The following is a 20,767-nucleotide window of genomic DNA, read 5'->3' on the forward strand; positions in this document are numbered from 1 at the left end:
AGAAAAATGCCGGTCCTGCTGCCGGACGTCATGGAGACCCTGCAGGATGCCAACACTGATGTCAAGATGAAGGCCCTGGTATTCCGCAGGAACACGATGCGTCACGTGAAGAGGGAGGAGGCCAGCGTCATCGCTTTGCAGCTGGCGGAAAAGTTCCTGCCCCTCTTTGGTGATGTAAGGCTGCCGTGGGAGCCTGAGCCCTACAGATGGGTGCTCTGCAAAGACAGCTGCCCTTCAGCCCAGCCCTGTGGGCAGCACTCGGGCAGGGCTCCCCTCCTCGCTCCTCTTGTGCGGCCTTTCAGGGCTCTGGGGCCATTCAGCCGCAGCTGCGGATATGGCCCACAGTCCCCGTGTTCAGGATCTGACCCCAGATCGTCTCCCCTCACATCAGCCACGCTAACGCCAATGCATCGATGCATTCTTGCAGGAGCGGAAGTCGTCTCTGGCTTGCTTTTGGCAACAAAGTGCCCGAAGGCCGATGGGTGAAATACAGTATGAGGGCTATGGTTTTGGTTCTCAAGTCTACCTACTCCTGATGTCATCTGCAGTGATAACGGCTCGCACTTCTCCCGTGTAGGAAGTGCAAGAATGGGCAACACAAGAAGAAATTCAATGGGCGTAATGAGCATTTGGACCCTCAGAATGACTCTTTGGACCCTCACAATGAGGCTTTGAGCCCTCAGACTGTCTATTTGGATCCTAAACATGAGTATTTAGACCGTCAAAATGAGGTTTTGGAAGATCAAAATCAGACCCTCAAAATGGGGATTCGGGCCCTCGGAGTAAAGCTTTTGGCCCTCAAAACAGACTTCATTCCTCAAAATGAGATTTCAGCCCTCAAAAAGGGGCTTCAGGCCCTCAAAATGAGGATTTCATCCCTCAAAATGAAGATTTTGGCCCTCAATACAAGGCTTCCGATTTTGACATTAGGTTTTGTGCCCTCAAGGTATCCGTCGCCACTAAAAACTGAGGCGTGGCAGCCTAAAAACGGGTCTGTGGAGGCACAAAATGAGACTTTGGACCCTCAAAACGAGGCTTTGGACCCTCAAAATGACTATTTGGGCCCTCAGAATGAGGATTTGGACCCTCACAATGAGGATTTGGGCCCTCAAAATAACAATTTGGACCCTCAAAATGGTTATTTGGACCTTCAAAATTACTGTTTGACCTTCAAAATGAGGCTTTGGGCCTCAAACTGTCTATTTGGACACTAAACGTGAGTATTTAGACCGTCAAAATGAGGTTTTGGGAGATCAAAATCAGATTTGGGGCCCTCAAAATGAGGAATTATACCCACAAAAGAAGACTTCCAAACTTCAAAATGAAGCATTGGACCCTCAAATGAGTATTTGGACCCTCAAAACGAGGCTTTGGACCCTCAAAATGAGGCCTTGGGACCTCAAAATGAAGTTTTGGACGCTCAAAATGACATCTGGGGTCCTCAAAATGAGGTTTTGGACCATCGCAATGAGGCTTTGGGATGTCAAAATGACTACTTGGGCCTTTAAAATGTGGTTTTGGACTCTCAAAATGAGGCTTTGGAGACTCAAAATGACTATTTGGGCCTCAAAATGAGGATTTGAGCACTGAAAATCAGACTTTGTGGCCTCCAAATGACTATTTGGACCATCAAAATGAGGTTTTGGGTCCTCAAAATTACTATTTATGCCTTTAAAATGAGGCTTTGGACCATCAAAATGACTATTCGTACCCTCAAGTTTACAATTTGAAAACCTCAAAAATAAGGATTTGGATGCTCAAAATGAGGCTTCAGACCCTCAAAATGAGGCTTTGAGCCTTAACTGAGGCTATGGGCCCTCAAAATGATTATTTTGGTCCTCAAAATGAGGCTCTGGGCCCTCAAAATGGCTAGTTGGAGCCACAAAATGAGGCTATAGTCCCTAAAATGAGGATTTGGATGCTCAAAAAGAATACTTGGACCTTCCAAATGAGACTCTGGACCCTCAAATCGGGGCTTAGGACCTTGACAATAGGTTTTGTGCCCTCAAGGGATCCATTGCTACTAAAAACTGAGGCGTGACAGCCTAAAAACCGGTCTGCGGAGGCACAAAATGAGGCTTTGGACCCTCAAAATGACAATTTGGACCCTCAAAATTAGTTTGGATGCTCAAAATTAGTGTTTGGACCCTGAAAATGAGGCTATGGACCCTCAAAATTACTATTTCAACCCTCAAAAAAAGGATTTGGACCCTCAAAATTAGTTTGGATGCTCAAAATTAGTGTTTGGACCCTGAAAATGAGGCTTTGGACCCTCAAAATTACTATTTCAACCCTCAAAAAAAGGATCTGGACCCTGAAAATGAGGCTTCAAACCCTTAAATGAGGCTTTGGACCCTCAAAATGAGGATTTGGGCCCTCAAAATAACAATTTGGACCCTCAAAATGAGGCTTTGGACCCTCCAAATGACTTTTTGGGCCCTCAAAATTACAATTTGAAAGTCACAAAATAAGGATTTGGATGCTCAGAACGAGGTTTCAAACCCCCGAAATGAGGCTTTGAGCCTTAACTGAGGGTTTGGCCCTCAAAATGACTATTTGGGCCCTCAAAATGAAGTTCTGGGCCCTCAAAATGGCTCTTTGGAGCCACAAAATGAGGCTACGGGCCCTAAAATGAGGATTTAGATGCTCAGAAAGAATACTTGGGCCTTCAAAGTGAGGCTTTGTGTTGGAGAGGGAGAACCACCCGGAGTAACGATGAAATCTCAGTATGAGTATAGTCGTTCTCCCCTTTATTCAAACTTACAGAGTATATATAGACAGATGCCAAGAACACGCGTCCGCAACAGTTGTATAATTGGCTTACAGCCTCTGTTCATGCGCCAGGGCGGCGAGTGTGATTGGTACAGTGCTCTTGTGCACGCACAGGAGCACTTCTCCTCTTCGTGGATGTAGCTCCTTCTTCTTGTTTACCATTCCGCTGTCTCTTATCACAACAGGCTTTCAAGGACAGTTAGCGGTTCCTTCTGAGCCTTTCCTCCCATCAGAGACTGAGTTGCTCATGGGAATCAGATCGTGTCCCTTGTTACTAAGCCATTCCTCCACAGCTTTGGACCCTCAAATCGGGGCTTTGGGCCTTGACAATAGGTTTTGTGCCCTCAAGGGATCCATTGCCCCTAAAAACTGAGGCGTGGCAGCCTAAAAAATGGTCCGCGGAGGCCCAAAATGAGGCTTTGGACCCTCAAAATGACCATTTGGCGCCTCAAAATGCCTCTTTGGACCCTTCAAAATTATGCTTTGGACCTTCAAAATGACTATTTCGACGCTCAAAATCACTATCTGAACCCTCAGAAGGAGGATTTGGGCCCTCAAAACGAGGCTTTGGACCCTCAAAATGAGGCCTTGGGACCTCAAAATGAAGTTTTGGACACTCAAAATGACACCTGGGGTCCTCAAAATGAGGTTTTGGACCATCGCAATGAGGCTTTGGGATGTCAAAATGACTACTTGGGCCTTTAAAATGTGGTTTTGGACTCTCAAAATGAGGCTTTGGAGACTCAAAATGACTATTTGGGCCTCAAAATGAGGATTTGAGCACTGAAAATCAGACTTTGTGGCCTCCAAATGACTATTTGGACCATCAAAATGAGGTTTTGGGTCCTCAAAATTACTATTTATGCCTTTAAAATGAGGCTTTGGACCATCAAAATGACTATTCGTACCCTCAAGTTTACAATTTGAAAACCTCAAAAATAAGGATTTGGATGCTCAAAATGAGGCTTCAGACCCTCAAAATGAGGCTTTGAGCCTTAACTGAGGCTATGGGCCCTCAAAATGATTATTTTGGTCCTCAAAATGAGGCTCTGGGCCCTCAAAATGGCTAGTTGGAGCCACAAAATGAGGCTATAGTCCCTAAAATGAGGATTTGGATGCTCAAAAAGAATACTTGGACCTTCCAAATGAGACTCTGGACCCTCAAATCGGGGCTTAGGACCTTGACAATAGGTTTTGTGCCCTCAAGGGATCCATTGCTACTAAAAACTGAGGCGTGACAGCCTAAAAACCGGTCTGCGGAGGCACAAAATGAGGCTTTGGACCCTCAAAATGACAATTTGGACCCTCAAAATTAGTTTGGATGCTCAAAATTAGTGTTTGGACCCTGAAAATGAGGCTTTGGACCCTCAAAATTACTATTTCAACCCTCAAAAAAAGGATTTGGACCCTGAAAATGAGGCTTCAAACCATTAAATGAGGCTTTGGACCCTCAAAATGATGTCTGGGGTCCTCATAATGAGGTTTTGGACCCTCACAATGAGGATTTGGGCCCTCAAAATAACAATCTGGACCCTCAAAATGAGGATTTGGACCCTCAAACTGTCTATTCGGACCCTAAACGTGAGTATTTAGACCCTCAAAATGAGGTTTTGGAAGATCAAAACCAGATTTTGGGCCCTCAAAATGACTATTTGGACCCTCAAAATTACAATTTGAAAGTCACAAAATAAGGATTTGGACGCTCAGAACGAGGTTTCAAACCCCCGAAATGAGGCTTTGAGCCTTCACTGAGGGTTTGGCCCTCAAAATGACTATTTGGGCCCTCAAAATGAAGTTCTGGGCCCTCAAAATGGCTCTTTGGAGCCACAAAATGAGGCTACGGGCCCTAAAATGAGGATTTAGATGCTCAGAAAGAATACTTGGGCCTTCAAAGTGAGGCTTTGTGTTGGAGAGGGAGAACCACCCGGAGTAACGATGAAATCTCAGTATGAGTATAGTCGTTCTCCCCTTTATTCAAGCTTACAGAGTACATATAGACAGATGCCAAGAACACGCGTCCGCAACAGTTGTATAATTGGCTTACAGCCTCTGTTCATGCGCCAGGGCGGCGAGTGTGATTGGTACAGTGCTCTTGTGCACGCACAGGAGCACTTCTCCTCTTCGTGGATGTAGCTCCTTCTTCTTGTTTACCATTCCGCTGTCTCTTATCACAACAGGCTTTCAAGGACAGTTAGTGGTTCCCTCTGAGCCTTTCCTCTCATCAGAGACTGAGTTGCTCATGGGAATCAGATCGTGTCCCTTGTTACTAAGCCATTCCTCCACAGCTTTGGACCCTCAAATCGGGGCTTTGGGCCTTGACAATAGGTTTTGTGCCCTCAAGGGATCCATTGCCCCTAAAAACTGAGGCGTGGCAGCCTAAAAAACGGTCCGCGGAGGCCCAAAATGAGGCTTTGGACCCTCAAAATGACCATTTGGCGCCTCAAAATGCCTCTTTGGACCCTTCAAAATTATGCTTTGGACCTTCAAAATGACTATTTCGACGCTCAAAATCACTATCTGAACCCTCAGAAGGAGGATTTGGGCCCTCAAAACGAGGCTTTGGACCCTCAAAATGAGGCCTTGGGACCTCAAAATGAAGTTTTGGACACGCAAAATGACACCTGGGGTCCTCAAAATGAGGTTTTGGACCATCGCAATGAGGCTTTGGGATGTCAAAATGACTACTTGGGCCTTTAAAATGTGGTTTTGGACTCTCAAAATGAGGCTTTGGAGACTCAAAATGACTATTTGGGCCTCAAAATGAGGATTTGAGCACTGAAAATCAGACTTTGTGGCCTCCAAATGACTATTTGGACCATCAAAATGAGGTTTTGGGTCCTCAAAATTACTATTTATGCCTCTAAAATGAGGCTTTGGACCATCAAAATGACTATTCGTACCCTCAAGTTTACAATTTGAAAACCTCAAAAATAAGGATTTGGATGCTCAAAATGAGGCTTCAGACCCTCAAAATGAGGCTTTGAGCCTTAACTGAGGCTATGGGCCCTCAAAATGATTATTTTGGTCCTCAAAATGAGGCTCTGGGCCCTCAAAATGGCTAGTTGGAGCCACAAAATGAGGCTATAGTCCCTAAAATGAGGATTTGGATGCTCAAAAAGAATACTTGGACCTTCCAAATGAGACTCTGGACCCTCAAATCGGGGCTTAGGACCTTGACAATAGGTTTTGTGCCCTCAAGGGATCCATTGCTACTAAAAACTGAGGCGTGACAGCCTAAAAACCGGTCCGCGGAGGCACAAAATGAGGCTTTGGACCCTCAAAATGACAATTTGGACCCTCAAAATTAGTTTGGATGCTCAAAATTAGTGTTTGGACCCTGAAAATGAGGCTTTGGACCCTCAAAATTACTATTTCAACCCTCAAAAAAAGGATTTGGACCCTGAAAATGAGGCTTCAAACCATTAAATGAGGTTTTGGACCCTCAAAATGATGTCTGGGGTCCTCATAATGAGGTTTTGGACCCTCACAATGAGGATTTGGGCCCTCAAAATAACAATCTGGACCCTCAAAATGAGGATTTGGACCCTCAAACTGTCTATTCGGACCCTAAACGTGAGTATTTAGACCGTCAAAATGAGGTTTTGGAAGATCAAAACCAGATTTTGGGCCCTCAAAATGACTATTTGGACCCTCAAAATTACAATTTGAAAGTCACAAAATAAGGATTTGGACGCTCAGAACGAGGTTTCAAACCCCCGAAATGAGGCTTTGAGCCTTCACTGAGGGTTTGGCCCTCAAAATGACTATTTGGGCCCTCAAAATGAAGTTCTGGGCCCTCAAAATGGCTCTTTGGAGCCACAAAATGAGGCTACGGGCCCTAAAATGAGGATTTAGATGCTCAGAAAGAATACTTGGGCCTTCAAAGTGAGGCTTTGTGTTGGAGAGGGAGAACCACCCGGAGTAACGATGAAATCTCAGTATGAGTATAGTCGTTCTCCCCTTTATTCAAGCTTACAGAGTATATATAGACAGATGCCAAGAACACGCGTCCGCAACAGTTGTATAATTGGCTTACAGCCTCTGTTCATGCGCCAGGGCGGCGAGTGTGATTGGTACAGTGCTCTTGTGCACGCACAGGAGCACTTCTCCTCTTCGTGGATGTAGCTCCTTCTTCTTGTTTACCATTCCGCTGTCTCTTATCACAACAGGCTTTCAAGGACAGTTAGTGGTTCCCTCTGAGCCTTTCCTCTCATCAGAGACTGAGTTGCTCATGGGAATCAGATCGTGTCCCTTGTTACTAAGCCATTCCTCCACAGCTTTGGACCCTCAAATCGGGGCTTTGGGCCTTGACAATAGGTTTTGTGCCCTCAAGGGATCCATTGCCCCTAAAAACTGAGGCGTGGCAGCCTAAAAAACGGTCCGCGGAGGCCCAAAATGAGGCTTTGGACCCTCAAAATGACCATTTGGCGCCTCAAAATGCCTCTTTGGACCCTTCAAAATTATGCTTTGGACCTTCAAAATGACTATTTCGACGCTCAAAATCACTATCTGAACCCTCAGAAGGAGGATTTGGGCCCTCAAAACGAGGCTTTGGACCCTCAAAATGAGGCCTTGGGACCTCAAAATGAAGTTTTGGACACGCAAAATGACACCTGGGGTCCTCAAAATGAGGTTTTGGACCATCGCAATGAGGCTTTGGGATGTCAAAATGACTACTTGGGCCTTTAAAATGTGGTTTTGGACTCTCAAAATGAGGCTTTGGAGACTCAAAATGACTATTTGGGCCTCAAAATGAGGATTTGAGCACTGAAAATCAGACTTTGTGGCCTCCAAATGACTATTTGGACCATCAAAATGAGGTTTTGGGTCCTCAAAATTACTATTTATGCCTCTAAAATGAGGCTTTGGACCATCAAAATGACTATTCGTACCCTCAAGTTTACAATTTGAAAACCTCAAAAATAAGGATTTGGATGCTCAAAATGAGGCTTCAGACCCTCAAAATGAGGCTTTGAGCCTTAACTGAGGCTATGGGCCCTCAAAATGATTATTTTGGTCCTCAAAATGAGGCTCTGGGCCCTCAAAATGGCTAGTTGGAGCCACAAAATGAGGCTATAGTCCCTAAAATGAGGATTTGGATGCTCAAAAAGAATACTTGGACCTTCCAAATGAGACTCTGGACCCTCAAATCGGGGCTTAGGACCTTGACAATAGGTTTTGTGCCCTCAAGGGATCCATTGCTACTAAAAACTGAGGCGTGACAGCCTAAAAACCGGTCCGCGGAGGCACAAAATGAGGCTTTGGACCCTCAAAATGACAATTTGGACCCTCAAAATTAGTTTGGATGCTCAAAATTAGTGTTTGGACCCTGAAAATGAGGCTTTGGACCCTCAAAATTACTATTTCAACCCTCAAAAAAAGGATTTGGACCCTGAAAATGAGGCTTCAAACCATTAAATGAGGTTTTGGACCCTCAAAATGATGTCTGGGGTCCTCATAATGAGGTTTTGGACCCTCACAATGAGGATTTGGGCCCTCAAAATAACAATCTGGACCCTCAAAATGAGGATTTGGACCCTCAAACTGTCTATTCGGACCCTAAACGTGAGTATTTAGACCGTCAAAATGAGGTTTTGGAAGATCAAAACCAGATTTTGGGCCCTCAAAATGACTATTTGGACCCTCAAAATTACAATTTGAAAGTCACAAAATAAGGATTTGGACGCTCAGAACGAGGTTTCAAACCCCCGAAATGAGGCTTTGAGCCTTCACTGAGGGTTTGGCCCTCAAAATGACTATTTGGGCCCTCAAAATGAAGTTCTGGGCCCTCAAAATGGCTCTTTGGAGCCACAAAATGAGGCTACGGGCCCTAAAATGAGGATTTAGATGCTCAGAAAGAATACTTGGGCCTTCAAAGTGAGGCTTTGTGTTGGAGAGGGAGAACCACCCGGAGTAACGATGAAATCTCAGTATGAGTATAGTCGTTCTCCCCTTTATTCAAGCTTACAGAGTATATATAGACAGATGCCAAGAACACGCGTCCGCAACAGTTGTATAATTGGCTTACAGCCTCTGTTCATGCGCCAGGGCGGCGAGTGTGATTGGTACAGTGCTCTTGTGCACGCACAGGAGCACTTCTCCTCTTCGTGGATGTAGCTCCTTCTTCTTGTTTACCATTCCGCTGTCTCTTATCACAACAGGCTTTCAAGGACAGTTAGCGGTTCCTTCTGAGCCTTTCCTCCCATCAGAGACTGAGTTGCTCATGGGAATCAGATCGTGTCCCTTTTTACTAAACCATTCCTCCACAGCTTTGGACCCTCAAATCGGGGCTTTGGGCCTTGACAATAGGTTTTGTGCCCTCAAGGGATCCATTGCCCCTAAAAACTGAGGCGTGGCAGCCTAAAAAATGGTCCGCGGAGGCCCAAAATCAGGCTTTGGACCCTCAAAATGACCATTTGGCGCCTCAAAATGCCTCTTTGGACCCTTCAAAATTATGCTTTGGACCTTCAAAATGACTATTTCGACGCTCAAAATCACTATCTGAACCCTCAGAAGGAGGATTTGGGCCCTCAAAACGAGGCTTTGGACCCTCAAAATGAGGCCTTGGGACCTCAAAATGAAGTTTTGGACACTCAAAATGACACCTGGGGTCCTCAAAATGAGGTTTTGGACCATCGCAATGAGGCTTTGGGATGTCAAAATGACTACTTGGGCCTTTAAAATGTGGTTTTGGACTCTCAAAATGAGGCTTTGGAGACTCAAAATGACTATTTGGGCCTCAAAATGAGGATTTGAGCACTGAAAATCAGACTTTGTGGCCTCCAAATGACTATTTGGACCATCAAAATGAGGTTTTGGGTCCTCAAAATTACTATTTATGCCTTTAAAATGAGGCTTTGGACCATCAAAATGACTATTCGTACCCTCAAGTTTACAATTTGAAAACCTCAAAAATAAGGATTTGGATGCTCAAAATGAGGCTTCAGACCCTCAAAATGAGGCTTTGAGCCTTAACTGAGGCTATGGGCCCTCAAAATGATTATTTTGGTCCTCAAAATGAGGCTCTGGGCCCTCAAAATGGCTAGTTGGAGCCACAAAATGAGGCTATAGTCCCTAAAATGAGGATTTGGATGCTCAAAAAGAATACTTGGACCTTCCAAATGAGACTCTGGACCCTCAAATCGGGGCTTAGGACCTTGACAATAGGTTTTGTGCCCTCAAGGGATCCATTGCTACTAAAAACTGAGGCGTGACAGCCTAAAAACCGGTCTGCGGAGGCACAAAATGAGGCTTTGGACCCTCAAAATGACAATTTGGACCCTCAAAATTAGTTTGGATGCTCAAAATTAGTGTTTGGACCCTGAAAATGAGGCTTTGGACCCTCAAAATTACTATTTCAACCCTCAAAAAAAGGATTTGGACCCTGAAAATGAGGCTTCAAACCATTAAATGAGGCTTTGGACCCTCAAAATGATGTCTGGGGTCCTCATAATGAGGTTTTGGACCCTCACAATGAGGATTTGGGCCCTCAAAATAACAATCTGGACCCTCAAAATGAGGATTTGGACCCTCAAACTGTCTATTCGGACCCTAAACATGAGTATTTAGACCCTCAAAATGAGGTTTTGGAAGATCAAAACCAGATTTTGGGCCCTCAAAATGACTATTTGGACCCTCAAAATTACAATTTGAAAGTCACAAAATAAGGATTTGGACGCTCAGAACGAGGTTTCAAACCCCCGAAATGAGGCTTTGAGCCTTCACTGAGGGTTTGGCTCTCAAAATGACTATTTGGGCCCTCAAAATGAAGTTCTGGGCCCTCAAAATGGCTCTTTGGAGCCACAAAATGAGGCTACGGGCCCTAAAATGAGGATTTAGATGCTCAGAAAGAATACTTGGGCCTTCAAAGTGAGGCTTTGTGTTGGAGAGGGAGAACCACCCGGAGTAACGATGAAATCTCAGTATGAGTATAGTCGTTCTCCCCTTTATTCAAGCTTACAGAGTACATATAGACAGATGCCAAGAACACGCGTCCGCAACAGTTGTATAATTGGCTTACAGCCTCTGTTCATGCGCCAGGGCGGCGAGTGTGATTGGTACAGTGCTCTTGTGCACGCACAGGAGCACTTCTCCTCTTCGTGGATGTAGCTCCTTCTTCTTGTTTACCATTCCGCTGTCTCTTATCACAACAGGCTTTCAAGGACAGTTAGTGGTTCCCTCTGAGCCTTTCCTCTCATCAGAGACTGAGTTGCTCATGGGAATCAGATCGTGTCCCTTGTTACTAAGCCATTCCTCCACAGCTTTGGACCCTCAAATCGGGGCTTTGGGCCTTGACAATAGGTTTTGTGCCCTCAAGGGATCCATTGCCCCTAAAAACTGAGGCGTGGCAGCCTAAAAAACGGTCCGCGGAGGCCCAAAATGAGGCTTTGGACCCTCAAAATGACCATTTGGCGCCTCAAAATGCCTCTTTGGACCCTTCAAAATTATGCTTTGGACCTTCAAAATGACTATTTCGACGCTCAAAATCACTATCTGAACCCTCAGAAGGAGGATTTGGGCCCTCAAAACGAGGCTTTGGACCCTCAAAATGAGGCCTTGGGACCTCAAAATGAAGTTTTGGACACGCAAAATGACACCTGGGGTCCTCAAAATGAGGTTTTGGACCATCGCAATGAGGCTTTGGGATGTCAAAATGACTACTTGGGCCTTTAAAATGTGGTTTTGGACTCTCAAAATGAGGCTTTGGAGACTCAAAATGACTATTTGGGCCTCAAAATGAGGATTTGAGCACTGAAAATCAGACTTTGTGGCCTCCAAATGACTATTTGGACCATCAAAATGAGGTTTTGGGTCCTCAAAATTACTATTTATGCCTCTAAAATGAGGCTTTGGACCATCAAAATGACTATTCGTACCCTCAAGTTTACAATTTGAAAACCTCAAAAATAAGGATTTGGATGCTCAAAATGAGGCTTCAGACCCTCAAAATGAGGCTTTGAGCCTTAACTGAGGCTATGGGCCCTCAAAACGATTATTTTGGTCCTCAAAATGAGGCTCTGGGCCCTCAAAATGGCTAGTTGGAGCCACAAAATGAGGCTATAGTCCCTAAAATGAGGATTTGGATGCTCAAAAAGAATACTTGGACCTTCCAAATGAGACTCTGGACCCTCAAATCGGGGCTTAGGACCTTGACAATAGGTTTTGTGCCCTCAAGGGATCCATTGCTACTAAAAACTGAGGCGTGACAGCCTAAAAACCGCTCTGCGGAGGCACAAAATGAGGCTTTGGACCCTCAAAATGACAATTTGGACCCTCAAAATTAGTTTGGATGCTCAAAATTAGTGTTTGGACCCTGAAAATGAGGCTTTGGACCCTCAAAATTACTATTTCAACCCTCAAAAAAAGGATTTGGACCCTGAAAATGAGGCTTCAAACCATTAAATGAGGTTTTGGACCCTCAAAATGATGTCTGGGGTCCTCATAATGAGGTTTTGGACCCTCACAATGAGGATTTGGGCCCTCAAAATAACAATCTGGACCCTCAAAATGAGGATTTGGACCCTCAAACTGTCTATTCGGACCCTAAACGTGAGTATTTAGACCGTCAAAATGAGGTTTTGGAAGATCAAAACCAGATTTTGGGCCCTCAAAATGACTATTTGGACCCTCAAAATTACAATTTGAAAGTCACAAAATAAGGATTTGGACGCTCAGAACGAGGTTTCAAACCCCCGAAATGAGGCTTTGAGCCTTCACTGAGGGTTTGGCCCTCAAAATGACTATTTGGGCCCTCAAAATGAAGTTCTGGGCCCTCAAAATGGCTCTTTGGAGCCACAAAATGAGGCTACGGGCCCTAAAATGAGGATTTAGATGCTCAGAAAGAATACTTGGGCCTTCAAAGTGAGGCTTTGTGTTGGAGAGGGAGAACCACCCGGAGTAACGATGAAATCTCAGTATGAGTATAGTCGTTCTCCCCTTTATTCAAGCTTACAGAGTATATATAGACAGATGCCAAGAACACGCGTCCGCAACAGTTGTATAATTGGCTTACAGCCTCTGTTCATGCGCCAGGGCGGCGAGTGTGATTGGTACAGTGCTCTTGTGCACGCACAGAAGCACTTCTCCTCTTCGTGGATGTAGCTCCTTCTTCTTGTTTACCATTCCGCTGTCTCTTATCACAACAGGCTTTCAAGGACAGTTAGCGGTTCCTTCTGAGCCTTTCCTCCCATCAGAGACTGAGTTGCTCATGGGAATCAGATCGTGTCCCTTGTTACTAAACCATTCCTCCACAGCTTTGGACCCTCAAATCGGGGCTTTGGACCTTGACAATAGGTTTTGTGCCCTCAAGGGATCCATTGCCCCTAAAAACTGAGGCGTGGCAGCCTAAAAAATGGTCCGCGGAGGCCCAAAATCAGGCTTTGGACCCTCAAAATGACCATTTGGCGCCTCAAAATGCCTCTTTGGACCCTTCAAAATTATGCTTTGGACCTTCAAAATGACTATTTCGACGCTCAAAATCACTATCTGAACCCTCAGAAGGAGGATTTGGGCCCTCAAAACGAGGCTTTGGACCCTCAAAATGAGGCCTTGGGACCTCAAAATGAAGTTTTGGACACTCAAAATGACACCTGGGGTCCTCAAAATGAGGTTTTGGACCATCGCAATGAGGCTTTGGGATGTCAAAATGACTACTTGGGCCTTTAAAATGTGGTTTTGGACTCTCAAAATGAGGCTTTGGAGACTCAAAATGACTATTTGGGCCTCAAAATGAGGATTTGAGCACTGAAAATCAGACTTTGTGGCCTCCAAATGACTATTTGGACCATCAAAATGAGGTTTTGGGTCCTCAAAATTACTATTTATGCCTTTAAAATGAGGCTTTGGACCATCAAAATGACTATTCGTACCCTCAAGTTTACAATTTGAAAACCTCAAAAATAAGGATTTGGATGCTCAAAATGAGGCTTCAGACCCTCAAAATGAGGCTTTGAGCCTTAACTGAGGCTATGGGCCCTCAAAATGATTATTTTGGTCCTCAAAATGAGGCTCTGGGCCCTCAAAATGGCTAGTTGGAGCCACAAAATGAGGCTATAGTCCCTAAAATGAGGATTTGGATGCTCAAAAAGAATACTTGGACCTTCCAAATGAGACTCTGGACCCTCAAATCGGGGCTTAGGACCTTGACAATAGGTTTTGTGCCCTCAAGGGATCCATTGCTACTAAAAACTGAGGCGTGACAGCCTAAAAACCGGTCTGCGGAGGCACAAAATGAGGCTTTGGACCCTCAAAATGACAATTTGGACCCTCAAAATTAGTTTGGATGCTCAAAATTAGTGTTTGGACCCTGAAAATGAGGCTTTGGACCCTCAAAATTACTATTTCAACCCTCAAAAAAAGGATTTGGACCCTGAAAATGAGGCTTCAAACCATTAAATGAGGCTTTGGACCCTCAAAATGATGTCTGGGGTCCTCATAATGAGGTTTTGGACCCTCACAATGAGGATTTGGGCCCTCAAAATAACAATTTGGACCCTCAAAATGAGGATTTGGACCCTCAAACTGTCTATTCGGACCCTAAACGTGAGTATTTAGACCCTCAAAATGAGGTTTTGGAAGATCAAAACCAGATTTTGGGCCCTCAAAATGACTATTTGGACCCTCAAAATTACAATTTGAAAGTCACAAAATAAGGATTTGGACGCTCAAAACGAGGTTTCAAACCCCCGAAATGAGGCTTTGAGCCTTCACTGAGGGTTTGGCCCTCAAAATGACTATTTGGGCCCTCAAAATGAAGTTCTGGGCCCTCAAAATGGCTCTTTGGAGCCACAAAATGAGGCTACGGGCCCTAAAATGAGGATTTAGATGCTCAGAAAGAATACTTGGGCCTTCAAAGTGAGGCTTTGTGTTGGAGAGGGAGAACCACCCGGAGTAACGATGAAATCTCAGTATGAGTATAGTCGTTCTCCCCTTTATTCAAGCTTACAGAGTATATATAGACAGATGCCAAGAACACGCGTCCGCAACAGTTGTATAATTGGCTTACAGCCTCTGTTCATGCGCCAGGGCGGCGAGTGTGATTGGTACAGTGCTCTTGTGCACGCACAGAAGCACTTCTCCTCTTCGTGGATGTAGCTCCTTCTTCTTGTTTACCATTCCGCTGTCTCTTATCACAACAGGCTTTCAAGGACAGTTAGCGGTTTCCTCTGAGCCTTTCCTCTCATCAGAGACTGAGTTGCTCATGGGAATCAGATCGTGTCCCTTGTTACTAAACCATTCCTCCACAGCTTTGGACCCTCAAATCGGGGCTTTGGGCCTTGACAATAGGTTTTGTGCCCTCAAGGGATCCATTGCCCCTAAAAACTGAGGCGTGGCAGCCTAAAAAACGGTCCGCGGAGGCCCAAAATGAGGCTTTGGACCCTCAAAATGACCATTTGGCGCCTCAAAATGCCTCTTTGGACCCTTCAAAATTATGCTTTGGACCTTCAAAATGACTATTTCGACGCTCAAAATCACTATCTGAACCCTCAGAAGGAGGATTTGGGCCCTCAAAACGAGGCTTTGGACCCTCAAAATGAGGCCTTGGGACCTCAAAATGAAGTTTTGGACACTCAAAATGACACCTGGGGTCCTCAAAATGAGGTTTTGGACCATCGCAATGAGGCTTTGGGATGTCAAAATGACTACTTGGGCCTTTAAAATGTGGTTTTGGACTCTCAAAATGAGGCTTTGGAGACTCAAAATGACTATTTGGGCCTCAAAATGAGGATTTGAGCACTGAAAATCAGACTTTGTGGCCTCCAAATGACTATTTGGACCATCAAAATGAGGTTTTGGGTCCTCAAAATTACTATTTATGCCTTTAAAATGAGGCTTTGGACCATCAAAATGACTATTCGTACCCTCAAGTTTACAATTTGAAAACCTCAAAAATAAGGATTTGGATGCTCAAAATGAGGCTTCAGACCCTCAAAATGAGGCTTTGAGCCTTAACTGAGGCTATGGGCCCTCAAAATGATTATTTTGGTCCTCAAAATGAGGCTCTGGGCCCTCAAAATGGCTAGTTGGAGCCACAAAATGAGGCTATAGTCCCTAAAATGAGGATTTGGATGCTCAAAAAGAATACTTGGACCTTCCAAATGAGACTCTGGACCCTCAAATCGGGGCTTAGGACCTTGACAATAGGTTTTGTGCCCTCAAGGGATCCATTGCTACTAAAAACTGAGGCGTGACAGCCTAAAAACCGGTCTGCGGAGGCACAAAATGAGGCTTTGGACCCTCAAAATGACAATTTGGACCCTCAAAATTAGTTTGGATGCTCAAAATTAGTGTTTGGACCCTGAAAATGAGGCTTTGGACCCTCAAAATTACTATTTCAACCCTCAAAAAAAGGATTTGGACCCTGAAAATGAGGCTTCAAACCATTAAATGAGGCTTTGGACCCTCAAAATGATGTCTGGGGTCCTCATAATGAGGTTTTGGACCCTCACAATGAGGATTTGGGCCCTCAAAATAACAATTTGGACCCTCAAAATGAGGATTTGGACCCTCAAACTGTCTATTCGGACCCTAAACGTGAGTATTTAGACCCTCAAAATGAGGTTTTGGAAGATCAAAACCAGATTTTGGGCCCTCAAAATGACTATTTGGACCCTCAAAATTACAATTTGAAAGTCACAAAATAAGGATTTGGACGCTCAAAACGAGGTTTCAAACCCCCGAAATGAGGCTTTGAGCCTTCACTGAGGGTTTGGCCCTCAAAATGACTATTTGGGCCCTCAAAATGAAGTTCTGGGCCCTCAAAATGGCTCTTTGGAGCCACAAAATGAGGCTACGGGCCCTAAAATGAGGATTTAGATGCTCAGAAAGAATACTTGGGCCTTCAAAGTGAGGCTTTGTGTTGGAGAGGGAGAACCACCCGGAGTAACGATGAAATCTCAGTATGAGTATAGTCGTTCTCCCCTTTATTCAAGCTTACAGAGTATATATAGACAGATGCCAAGAACACGCGTCCGCAACAGTTGTATAATTGGCTTACAGCCTCTGTTCATGCGCCAGGGCGGCGAGTGTGATTGGTACAGTGCTCTTGTGCACGCACAGAAGCACTTCTCCTCTTCGTGGATGTAGCTCCTTCTTCTTGTTTACCATTCCGCTGTCTCTTATCACAACAGGCTTTCAAGGACAGTTAGCGGTTTCCTCTGAGCCTTTCCTCTCATCAGAGACTGAGTTGCTCATGGGAATCAGATCGTGTCCCTTGTTACTAAACCATTCCTCCACAGCTTTGGACCCTCAAATCGGGGCTTTGGGCCTTGACAATAGGTTTTGTGCCCTCAAGGGATCCATTGCCCCTAAAAACTGAGGCGTGGCAGCCTAAAAAACGGTCCGCGGAGGCCCAAAATGAGGCTTTGGACCCTCAAAATGACCATTTGGCGCCTCAAAATGCCTCTTTGGACCCTTCAAAATTATGCTTTGGACCTTCAAAATGACTATTTCGACGCTCAAAATCACTATCTGAACCCTCAGAAGGAGGATTTGGGCCCTCAAAACGAGGCTTTGGACCCTCAAAATGAGGCCTTGGGACCTCAAAATGAAGTTTTGGACACTCAAAATGACACCTGGGGTCCTCAAAATGAGGTTTTGGACCATCGCAATGAGGCTTTGGGATGTCAAAATGACTACTTGGGCCTTTAAAATGTGGTTTTGGACTCTCAAAATGAGGCTTTGGAGACTCAAAATGACTATTTGGGCCTCAAAATGAGGATTTGAGCACTGAAAATCAGACTTTGTGGCCTCCAAATGACTATTTGGACCATCAAAATGAGGTTTTGGGTCCTCAAAATTACTATTTATGCCTTTAAAATGAGGCTTTGGACCATCAAAATGACTATTCGTACCCTCAAGTTTACAATTTGAAAACCTCAAAAATAAGGATTTGGATGCTCAAAATGAGGCTTCAGACCCTCAAAATGAGGCTTTGAGCCTTAACTGAGGCTATGGGCCCTCAAAATGATTATTTTGGTCCTCAAAATGAGGCTCTGGGCCCTCAAAATGGCTAGTTGGAGCCACAAAATGAGGCTATAGTCCCTAAAATGAGGATTTGGATGCTCAAAAAGAATACTTGGACCTTCCAAATGAGACTCTGGACCCTCAAATCGGGGCTTAGGACCTTGACAATAGGTTTTGTGCCCTCAAGGGATCCATTGCTACTAAAAACTGAGGCGTGACAGCCTAAAAACCGGTCTGCGGAGGCACAAAATGAGGCTTTGGACCCTCAAAATGACAATTTGGACCCTCAAAATTAGTTTGGATGCTCAAAATTAGTGTTTGGACCCTGAAAATGAGGCTTTGGACCCTCAAAATTACTATTTCAACCCTCAAAAAAAGGATTTGGACCCTGAAAATGAGGCTTCAAACCATTAAATGAGGCTTTGGACCCTCAAAATGATGTCTGGGGTCCTCATAATGAGGTTTTGGACCCTCACAATGAGGATTTGGGCCCTCAAAATAACAATTTGGACCCTCAAAATGAGGATTTGGACCCTCAAACTGTCTATTCGGACCCTAAACGTGAGTATTTAGACCCTCAAAATGAGGTTTTGGAAGATCAAAACCAGATTTTGGGCCCTCAAAATGACTATTTGGACCCTCAAAATTACAATTTGAAAGTCACAAAATAAGGATTTGGACGCTCAAAACGAGGTTTCAAACCCCCGAAATGAGGCTTTGAGCCTTCACTGAGGGTTTGGCCCTCAAAATGACTATTTGGGCCCTCAAAATGAAGTTCTGGGCCCTCAAAATGGCTCTTTGGAGCCACAAAATGAGGCTACGGGCCCTAAAATGAGGATTTAGATGCTCAGAAAGAATACTTGGGCCTTCAAAGTGAGGCTTTGTGTTGGAGAGGGAGAACCACCCGGAAGTAACGATGAAATCTCAGTATGAGTATAGTCGTTCTCCCCTTTATTCAAGCTTACAGAGTATATATAGACAGATGCCAAGAACACGCGTCCGCAACAGTTGTATAATTGGCTTACAGCCTCTGTTCATGCGCCAGGGCGGCGAGTGTGATTGGTACAGTGCTCTTGTGCACGCACAGAAGCACTTCTCCTCTTCGTGGATGTAGCTCCTTCTTCTTGTTTACCATTCCGCTGTCTCTTATCACAACAGGCTTTCAAGGACAGTTAGCGGTTTCCTCTGAGCCTTTCCTCTCATCAGAGACTGAGTTGCTCATGGGAATCAGATCGTGTCCCTTGTTACTAAACCATTCCTCCACAGCTTTGGACCCTCAAATCGGGGCTTTGGGCCTTGACAATAGGTTTTGTGCCCTCAAGGGATCCATTGCCCCTAAAAACTGAGGCGTGGCAGCCTAAAAAACGGTCCGCGGAGGCCCAAAATGAGGCTTTGGACCCTCAAAATGACCATTTGGCGCCTCAAAATGCCTCTTTGGACCCTTCAAAATTATGCTTTGGACCTTCAAAATGACTATTTCGACACTCAAAATCACTATCTGAACCCTCAGAAGGAGGATTTGGGCCCTCAAAACGAGGCTTTGGACCCTCAAAATGAGGCCTTGGGACCTCAAAATGAAGTTTTGGACACGCAAAATGACACCTGGGGTCCTCAAAATGAGGTTTTGGACCATCGCAATGAGGCTTTGGGATGTCAAAATGACTACTTGGGCCTTTAAAATGTGGTTTTGGACTCTCAAAATGAGGCTTTGGAGACTCAAAATGACTATTTGGGCCTCAAAATGAGGATTTGAGCACTGAAAATCAGACTTTGTGGCCTCCAAATGACTATTTGGACCATCAAAATGAGGTTTTGGGTCCTCAAAATTACTATTTATGCCTCTAAAATGAGGCTTTGGACCATCAAAATGACTATTCGTACCCTCAAGTTTACAATTTGAAAACCTCAAAAATAAGGATTTGGATGCTCAAAATGAGGCTTCAGACCCTCAAAATGAGGCTTTGAGCCTTAACTGAGGCTATGGGCCCTCAAAATGATTATTTTGGTCCTCAAAATGAGGCTCTGGGCCCTCAAAATGGCTAGTTGGAGCCACAAAATGAGGCTATAGTCCCTAAAATGAGGATTTGGATGCTCAAAAAGAATACTTGGACCTTCCAAATGAGACTCTGGACCCTCAAATCGGGGCTTAGGACCTTGACAATAGGTTTTGTGCCCTCAAGGGATCCATTGCTACTAAAAACTGAGGCGTGACAGCCTAAAAACCGCTCTGCGGAGGCACAAAATGAGGCTTTGGACCCTCAAAATGACAATTTGGACCCTCAAAATTAGTTTGGATGCTCAAAATTAGTGTTTTGGACCCTGAAAATGAGGCTTTGGACCCTCAAAATTACTATTTCAACCCTCAAAAAAAGGATTTGGACCCTGAAAATGAGGCTTCAAACCATTAAATGAGGCTTTGGACCCTCAAAATGATGTCTGGGGTCCTCATAATGAGGTTTTGGACCCTCACAATGAGGATTTGGGCCCTCAAAATAACAATTTGGACCCTCAAAATGAGGATTTGGACCCTCAAACTGTCTATTCGGACCCTAAACGTGAGTATTTAGACCCTCAAAATGAGGTTTTGGAAGATCAAAACCAGATTTTGGGCCCTCAAAATGACTATTTGGACCCTCAAAATTACAATTTGAAAGTCACAAAATAAGGATTTGGACGCTCAAAACGAGGTTTCAAACCCCCGAAATGAGGCTTTGAGCCTTCACTGAGGGTTTGGCCCTCAAAATGACTATTTGGGCCCTCAAAATGAAGTTCTGGGCCCTCAAAATGGCTCTTTGGAGCCACAAAATGAGGCTACGGGCCCTAAAATGAGGATTTAGATGCTCAGAAAGAATACTTGGGCCTTCAAAGTGAGGCTTTGTGTTGGAGAGGGAGAACCACCCGGAGTAACGATGAAATCTCAGTATGAGTATAGTCGTTCTCCCCTTTATTCAAGCTTACAGAGTATATATAGACAGATGCCAAGAACACGCGTCCGCAACAGTTGTATAATTGGCTTACAGCCTCTGTTCAT

General features: G+C 44.6%; 1 protein-coding gene across 1 annotated transcript in view; it reads left to right on the forward strand.

The window, feature by feature from the left end:
- Window positions 1-6: 6 nt before the first annotated feature.
- The window catches only part of LOC132321128 (SUN domain-containing protein 3-like), a 30,994-nt gene continuing 10,233 nt past the window's right edge, over window positions 7-20,767 (forward strand). Inside the window, exon 1 of the mRNA XM_059834700.1 lies at window positions 7-174. Within this exon, the coding sequence (XP_059690683.1) occupies window positions 7-174 (168 nt within the window). The remainder of the gene's footprint in view (window positions 175-20,767) is intronic.

This window comes from Gavia stellata, unplaced genomic scaffold (genome assembly GCF_030936135.1).
Source record: "Gavia stellata isolate bGavSte3 unplaced genomic scaffold, bGavSte3.hap2 HAP2_SCAFFOLD_53, whole genome shotgun sequence".
NCBI lineage: Eukaryota > Metazoa > Chordata > Aves > Gaviiformes > Gaviidae > Gavia > Gavia stellata.